Raw genomic sequence first — 9,209 nt, 5'->3', positions numbered from 1 at the left:
ATGCGGTTCTCCGAAAAACATCCTATAATCTTAGCTGCACATCCTCTTGTGAACCTCCTCGTGCAGCACGTGCATTTAAGATCTCTTCACGCGGGGCCTCAATTAACTCTAGCTACTCTTCGTCGAGAGTACTGGATATTGCGCGCTCGAAATATCGTCAAAGGTGTCGTTTTCCGCTGCGTAGTATGCACGCGTGAAAAGGCAGCTACCCCCACTCAATTGATGGGAAACTTGCCTTCGGTGCGCGTTTCTCCTCCTGCGCGCGCGTTTATTCATTGTGGTCTCGATTATGCTGGTCCCGTCTTAATCAAATCAATGTCGGGACGCGGTGTCGCTTCCCGCAAAGCCTACATCTCCATCTTCGTCTGTATGGCCACGCGAGCCATACATTTAGAATTAGTCGAGAGTTACTCCACTCCAGCCTTCTTAGGCGCCTTTTCAAGATTCTGCTCCCGACGTGGCCTGCCTGAGTCAGTCTACTCTGATAATGGAACCACGTTTGTAGGCGCCGATCGCGAATTGGCTGCATCATTTCGAGCCGCGCTGCGCGATCCAAACTTTCAAAATAGTGCCGCTTCCGACGGGGTGTCATGGCACTTTATGCCTCCATCCGCGCCTCACTTCGGCGGACTATGGGAGGCCGGGGTTCGCAGTGTCAAGTATCACCTTCGCAGAATCGTCGGTTCGCACACTCTTACGTTCGAAGAGTTCACAACGATTCTCTGCAACATTGAGGCCTGCCTTAACTCGCGCCCTATCGCGCCTCTCACCGATTCCGTCGACGATTGCGATTCTCTGACGCCCGGTCATTTCTTGATCGGGTCCGCGATTACGATCGCGCCTGAACCCTCTGTACTGCATCTAGCTTGAGAACCGCTTGACGCGCTGGCAACTTGTTCGCCAGCTCACAGAACGCTTCTAGAAAATCTGGCAGCAGGACTACGTCAATACCTTGCAACAGCGCGTCAAATGGAAGCAAGTTTCGAAAAACGGAATTCGCGTCGGGTCGCTGGTCCTGTTATGCAATTCTCTCCTTCCGTCTTGTAAATGGGACTTAGCTCGCGTCATCCGATGTCACCCGGGTCCAGACGGTTTGATTCGCGTCGCGACGGTGAAAACCGCGACTTCCGAATATACTCGGCCTATTGTCAAATTATGCTTACTTCCGATAGATGTCGAAAGCCTGGACAACCTTACGTAATTAAGTTCAGACTCCAGATATTGCTTCTAACTCATTCTGTAAATCGACATACCGAACGCTTCACCAGTCGCCTTTTTTTTGTTCAATTCATTTCGAAACGATGGTTTCGAGGCGGGCGGTATGTTTAGGCACGAATAAAAACAATAATTAGAAGGTTATCGCTCAGCTCGTTAAACCTTCAAATTTGAACATACCAAGGAGCTTATGTCAATGTTTTCGCTCCTCGGTTCGCGTTCACCGATGTTTGCGTCCATTTAGACACGTGTCATCCGGCTGATGCGTGATTTTGGTTCCCCTTCTCAGTCGGGAAAATCAGGAAGTTTCGCCGTACGTGGCGATTCTCGCTTTATTCTGTAAGGAGCTGTTGAGCGAGAACATGCTCTCAAGTAATATATAACATTTTCAAAAGTTAAACGACTCAAAGTTACTCCGTCTTCAGTATCTCCTCGCCACTGCTCCCTTGGCTCCTACCTCGCGCTCTTTCGGAGCGGTCCCGGCTATTCATTCACGTTCACATTAAATCCTTAATAAAAAAAAAAAAAAAAAACCTTCGAATCGTGAACAGTTATAATACACGTATTATATTTTTGAATGGGAAATTACAACTAACAATTATATAGCTGTAACTTGGTGTTTGCTGGGTATATGTATATATATTACAATATATAAATTATAGAATTTGGATTACATGCAATATTTCCGAAATATTAATGTCATGTTGCTACAAGTGTGCTGGAATTTTGTGCACCTATATCTCTGCAATGTCTTTATAATGTTGCATTGCAACCTGCAACATTGCAACGTTGCTGCAATATAATTGCAATAATCTGTGCTGTATGGGTACACATTACATTACATTATACATTAATATTCGAGAATTATTGTGAGATTGTTATGCTTACCTGTTATGATAGATTTTAAATATCGTTCTCGTTCTTTAAGTTTGTTAGTTTCTGTTTCGTATTGCGACAATGTTAATATTGCTTCGATCATTTCTCTCGCCTCCGTTTCCTCTTTGCAATTGCAGAGAGCACCAATACATGAAGCATAAAGTGTTTTTAATATTTTTGTACAACTTTTCAATAAGCGAGTATACTTTTTTATAAAGTGCGCTCTGTCAATACGTATACAACAATGAGGAATATTATTTTTACATTTGTTTCCATAATCGTAAATATTAAAACATCCATTAAATGTTCTTGCTGCCGCATGAAGAAATGCGAAAGAATAGTCTACGCATATCTGTTTAGGTATTTTTAGTGATAATTATTCATTGAGCCAATGCTGTATGCTTGCAACCGAATGTTGTTCTGTTATCATTTGTGCAATAAAAAATTGTTCTTCTTCGACATTTATAACAATTAAATAAAATAAAATATAGGCCGTTTTTTGCCATCGCACATCATAATTTCTTTAAATCGTGCTCCAGTTGTATCAATATAAATTTCCAGATTGTTCTTATATTTGGAAAAAAGTTTTTTATAAATCTGTACTTGCAGGTTTACTTAGTTATATTATTCACAAATAGACTTATATAATAAATAAAATATATACATTTTTTATACTTATTTCGCGAGCAAAAAATCAATACCCGGATATCTCGAAAGCAAATAATTCGGGAAACATTCTGACGCCATTATTATGCGAGCAACTAATTACTTTAAGGCACTTTACTCTTGTAACTTGGACCGCGCGGATCGTTTTTAGCCGGTTTTCTACACTTATTTCGCGAGCAAAAAATTCGAAAACCTAATATCTTGAGAGCGAATAATTCGAGAAACATTTTTATGCCATAATTATGCGAGCAATTAATTACTTTAAGGCACTTTATTCTTGAACGTCCTATTTTATTCTTGATTATTTTTAAAAGTTGGAGCAAAAAAATTATTTTCTAAAGTAAAAAATAGCAAAAAAATAGCAAAAAATTTTACTATTATTAATCTTTTGCTTTTATTTATGTAAATGCTATTTTTTACAATGGCTAAGATAGCTTATAGCGTTTTTCACTGGGAGAACTAGTGCGCACTGAGTGCGCACTCGTCATGGGCAACGTGTTTCACTGGGCATTTCGGTGCGCATGAAAACGGTGCGTGCTGTTTCACTGGAAAGTCTAGTGCCGAGTTTTCGCACTTTAGTGCAAGAATTCGGCACGAGCTCTGAGAGACGGTGCCAGTTTAGTGCAATCAATATGGCTGCGTGGGATGCACGATTAATGTTTGAACTGTTAGATTTGCTTTCTTCATCATCATCTAGCAGTGATAAAGATGATTTTTTACAACAAGAATATCCGCGAAAAATTCCAAAGATTGCAAACTTTCTTCAGGTAGTGCATAACCTTACGGATAAGGATGTAAATATACATATATGTATATTTTATTATCTTCATAGATTATAATTTGTATTATTATTGTATTATTATGTAAAACAATAATGTGTTTTGTATAAATTAATATCAATATTACAAATAATTATATTATTATAGTTTAAAAGTCATTTTCGCGTTACACGAACAACAGCCTACAAGATAATAGAGATGTATGCACTTTCCGGATTCTATCCATCTGATCGGAGCAACGGAGGTAGCGAACCTACTACTCCAGAATTGGATATTTTGTCATTTTTGTGGTAAGTTGGTAATTATTTGTATTGTGTACTGACCTATCATTTATTTCTGCGTGAATAATAATTGAACATTTTATATATTATAGGTTTGCTGGAAATAAAGTCTGCCTCAGAGATGTGTCACAGAGATTTGGAGTATGTCATGCAACAACTTTTAGGCAAAACGATAGAATGATTAATTTTTTAATTGACATGGCTCCAAAAATTATAAAATTTGAGAACAACGAACTCTTTGCAAGCGAGTTTTTACAAGTATGTTATTTGGAAATTAAGCGTGGTCTACAATACGTATTGTAAGCTTGGTGTAAGGAGTAAGAATATTTTCAAGGAGGTTATTTTCGGTTAAAAAAAGCTGGATCTTATTTTATTTCGCTTACGCCGTTAATTCAGCTTGTTTAAACCGAAAATAGTCTTCTTACTTCTACTTTTACTCCTTACGCCAGCCTTACTCCACGTATTGTAGACCACGCTTTATTGATAGGGTAATATGTTTATGTTTACACACACACAGGTATAAAGATATATATATATGTGTGTGTGTGTGTATGTGTGTGTGTGTGTGTGTGTGTGTGTGTGTGTGTGTGTGTGTGTGTGTGTATATAGCATGTATGTCGATAATTATTAATGCTAATTTAACAATTAGGCGATTAAAGTGTATATAAATTAAAATTATATATAAAGATATATAAATTTTTAGATTGCTGGTTTTCCTAATGTGATTGGTTGTGTCGATGGGACGTCTATTAAAGTTCGAACACCAGCACATAAAATAAAATCCACTTACGTAAATAGACACGATATTCCTGCAATCACATTACAAGGTATATGTGATGCTCGAAAAAAATTTATTGATGTCCTCACTGGGATTCCAGAAAAGATCCATGATTCGAAAGTTTTGAAGTTATCGGACATCAATGATAATTTACAAAGAATTTGTGAAGGAAAATTTCATATATTGGAAGATGCGGCATACCCTATAAGGGAATGGCTAATGATTCCCTATAGGGATTATGGAAATCTGTCCAATAAACAGAAAAAATATAATAAGAAATTTCGTTCAACGCGAGTACTGATCGAGAATGCATTTGGCCTTTTAAAAGGTCGTTTTCGGCAACTTACTGAATTAGATTTTCATAGCATTGATAAGATATCTAAATTCATAATTTCTTGTTGCGTCTTGCACAACTTATGCATTGACAACGATGATAACTTTACTTTTGATTTTGATGTTAATATTGTATTAGACAATGATGAAGAATCTCATCATGAAGGTGGTGGAGAGCAAGAAGCTCTACTGCGTAGATTAGGAAAAATGAAAAGAGATCAATTAGTAAATGTACTTTTTCCATGAAATAAATAACTCGATATAACAATTAAATTACATATAAACAATTATACGTTAAAAAATGTAATCTTTACAATAATACGCTAGTATATATCACAGTATAACGAATCATTTCGTTTAAACTAAAAAACAAATATATAAGCATATTACTTTAAACTAAAAAACAAATATATAAGCATATTACTTGCGATCTTTTCGATCATAAATAAACTTAATAAGTAACAGTAGTTATATATATAGTTAACAGCTTTATATTATATTGCTATTTTGGTTTTTTTCTTTGGCAACAATTTGTTACTTTTTTATTACTGTGTATTCTCTTTGGCGGACAACTTTCGAATTAGGTCCAATTTCTCCTTATGTCGCCTTTCCTTTGCAGCTTCTTTTTTTTAAATAATTCTACCCTTATCTCTTCATTAGTCCGTTTAGATTTTTTTGCCTTCGGCGAGCCATTGATAGCATGCTTTGCGAAATCAGTCATGCAGATTTTTTCAGAAATTTCAGGTGTATTATTTAATTTTGGATATTTCACACTTTCAGCACTTCGTAATACCTCCGGTTCAATGCTGTCATCTGAATGTGCAATCTTCCGCAATTCTTCTTCAAAAGGTACCTCTTCTCTAGAACTACCTGATTTACAATTATTCTCCACTGCTTTTTTCTTTCTTTTCAAAAGTGTTTTGAATCGATTCTCAATTTGTAATGAAGTTTTAGAAATGTTTAACATTTTCATCATATCTGCAAATATTTGTGTCCACATCAGTTTTTTTGTTTTAAACTTTTTCATTGGATCAATCTTGGATAAGTATGTTTCATATTTATCGAGCATAAATGAGGTGGCCGAATCGCTCCAGTGATCTAAATATTATAAAATTTGCATATTAGTAATGTATATTGTAAATCACAAATTATTGAATAGCAATTACATACAGTCTTAAAGCCTACCCAACAAATTTGCATAATCGCATAAACATATGCATAAAAAAATTTATTGGTCCATAAGCAAATGCATAGGAAAATTTACTAATCAATTTCTTTATGTATACGTTTATATAACTACGCAAGTACTAAAAATGCGATATTCAGTAACTGTATTTACCAATATTTTTTTGACTGCAGGCCTGTGATAAGTGATTGATATCATTTTCTTTATTACTACTTCCTGCTTGTTCATCCATCTATGCAAAATTGTGCATATTTGCATGGTATATTAATTCTTCTCTGCAATAATAAATATACAGATATACTTATTATATTATCTCACTAACTCTTCTCTTAGGGAAAATTTGTATTTTTCGCATTCATTCTTATTTCCCAATTATGTGATTGTAACAGCACATACATAATATATATTCTACTTTTTACTTAGTTATTTTCTCCAGTCTGTCTGTATATTTCTTTAATTTCCTGGTCTTCACTATTTATGACAAATAATCCATTACGGATAAGGAGCTTTATATATTGTGTGCTGTAGGAATCATCGTCTGAAAATAAGAAATCTATTAATTTTCTTTTATGTACATTTTGAAATGAGATGTATTTCACAAGTTGGAGGTCAAGAAAATATTGTTTACACTCTAGTACATTTAAATGTTATATACAGAACAAAGGAAATAAATTATTGTTATATATTTTAAAACTGTACAATAAAAAGAAATTACTCTGCATTGTTTTTGTGAAATGAAATTCTTATCAACATCTATCCTGGAATAACCTTAAAAACCAAAATCAGATAATATATGTATGTATATACTTACTTTTTAACTTGTCATATAACTCTTGTTCGCTTGGATCAAGAGTTAAGTTCAATAGGTCATCATTAACCTTAAAATTAATGTTAAATCCTTCCATATTCAGGGCGACAAATATGCACAAAACTGCACTGAGAGTATACCAGTATCTTTAGCTAGAAGCGCAAGAAATTCGCACTTTTAGTGCACTCGGACAGTGCCATCTAAACTCAACGAGTTTTCGGTGCGCACTCAGTGCTACCCAGTGAAAAACGATATTAATCTTAAGCTATCTAGCCCTCTAATTTTTAAAAAATTGGAGCAAAAAAATTATTTCCTGAAGCAAAAAATAGCAAAAAAATAGCAAAAAATTTTAGTATTATTAATCTTTTACTTTTAATTATATAAATGCTATTTTTTACAATGGCTTAAATAGTTTAATTTTAAGCTATCTAGCCCTCTGTAATTTTTAAAAAATTGGAACAAAAAAATTATTTTTTGAAGCAAAAAATAGCAAATAATTAGCAAATAATTTTCATATAAGATTCATTTTGTTCTGATAATTTGGCTCAGACAGTTAAATATACCTCAATAACGAGTTAAATAAGCTACATGCCGATCAGAAAAATATTATACAATATGTACGAAACCAAACCAGCATAATTCTTAAGTCTCTAACTAGTAGCGAAAATGTAATCAATATAACTTCGAATTCAATGAATCAAATAACTAGCCAATTCAATAGTCTTAAAAATCTATCTCAAATTAATGAGGCGAATATTTGGATTGACGAATCGTTACTAGATTTAGACAAGATATTAAGAAGGCTGATTAGCGAAATTTGAAAAGCAGAAGAATTAATAATTGACGGAAGACACGGGACCGTTAAGCCTTACGTCTTATTACCTAAAGAACTTTTTAATACTCTGAGACAACATAAGCATATAGATAATTTCCCAGTAGCGTTGGAAGAAATATATTATACTACTCTTATAGATATAAGTGAAATATCAATAGCGTTAACCGAGAAAAACTGCTTATTCAACTAATAATTCTATTAATAGAAGATAAAATCTTAGAAGTAACTAAAGTAATATCTCTTCCCAGACACGGTTGGTTAAGACAATCAGTAATAGATACAACTCAGAGACTTATTCTCCTAGATTTATTTAGAACCATCTTTATGTCAATCAATGAGGTTGTGACGACCCATTAGGGGTCGTCACTAATTGCGCCGGGCCTGACAGCCGCCCGACGCGCTGAGCCGACCATCCGCCGGGCGCGTGATCCATCCCCTCCGAAGGGATGCCCGCCGCACGCGAGGAAACGCGTGGCAGGAACAGCACCGGTATATAAGCCGGCTCGTCCGAAGAGCCGGCACCAGTCCTGTCCCAGATCCTAACCCTGGCACCAGGTCTCTGGGTGTCCCCGAGGCTCCCAGACCAGATCCTACGACAGTCGACGGAGACGGGAGTACCCTCTTTGCTGCCTGGGAGTTCCCGGCGTTCGACGTTCCTGTGTACGACCGACGAAGGCAGGTTTAACCCCTTCGCTGCCTGGGAGTGCCCGGCGTTCGGTTTCCTTTTGTTACGACCGACGAAGGCGGGTTTAACTCCTTTGCTGCCTGGGAGTGCCCGGCGTTCGGTTTCCTTTCGCTACGACCGACGAAGGCGGGTTTAACCCCTTCGCTGCCTGGGAGTGCCCGGCGTTCGGTTTCCTTTTGTTACGACTGACGGAGGCGGGTTTAACCCCTTCGCTGCCTGGGAGTGCCCGGCATTCGGTTTCCTGTGTCCGGCTGACGGAGGTGGGTTTGACCCCTCCGCTGCCTGGGGGTACCCGGCATTCGGCTCTCCCGCAGCGCACCGCGCCGCCGCCCGCGGCTTCGCGACCAAAGGGTTGTTCGTCCGTCCGCGCGTTTAGATATAAGTTTGTGCGACCGTCCGCTAGGCTAAGTGTTATAACCGTATCGCGCGGAATTCGCAGCGAATATCCATTCGTCGCGGAAGGAGAAAAGTCTCCTGCGGAATATCGGTTACCTTCGGCGCGATCTCTCCGTTCGATCACAAAAAAAATTTGCAACAAACAAAAAAAAATAATAAAGAGAAAACTAAAATCTCAATTTAGTTGGGCGCCAGGTGCGGCAGCCGCACCGTCTCTCAATTAATAAATTCGCGGGACGCTAAGTCTTAATTTCCTCGGACCTCTTGTCCTAGCCCTTTCGCGGGCGTCAATCACGGGAGAGAGAGAGATCGCGACGGCAACTTTCCCGCTCGGCTAGCCTCTGTGCGGGTAAGGGTTCGGGTGCGTGGCG

General features: G+C 37.5%; 1 protein-coding gene and 1 pseudogene across 1 annotated transcript; one reads left to right on the top strand and one right to left on the bottom strand.

The window, feature by feature from the left end:
- Window positions 1-870, top strand: LOC114928986 (uncharacterized). Its single transcript, XM_029300354.2, has one exon. The coding sequence runs from the start codon at window positions 1-3 to the stop codon at window positions 868-870; it is 870 nt and encodes a 289-aa protein (XP_029156187.2).
- A 4,603-nt stretch (window positions 871-5,473) lies between these two features.
- Window positions 5,474-6,364, bottom strand: LOC146719724 (uncharacterized; annotated as a pseudogene).
- Between the last annotated feature and the right edge of the window lie 2,845 nt (window positions 6,365-9,209).

Source organism: Nylanderia fulva, unplaced genomic scaffold, assembly GCF_048542155.1.
Source record: "Nylanderia fulva isolate GAGA-0341 unplaced genomic scaffold, ASM4854215v1 Scaffold89, whole genome shotgun sequence".
NCBI lineage: Eukaryota > Metazoa > Arthropoda > Insecta > Hymenoptera > Formicidae > Nylanderia > Nylanderia fulva.
The sequence above is the reverse complement of the archived record's forward strand: the minus strand, read 5'-3'. Positions and strand labels throughout refer to the sequence as shown.

Excerpts from the sequence above, each read along its gene's own strand:
- LOC114928986 (XM_029300354.2), top strand. The coding sequence starts at position 1 with ATGCGGTTCTCCGAAAAACATCCTATAATCTTAGCTGCACATCCTCTT.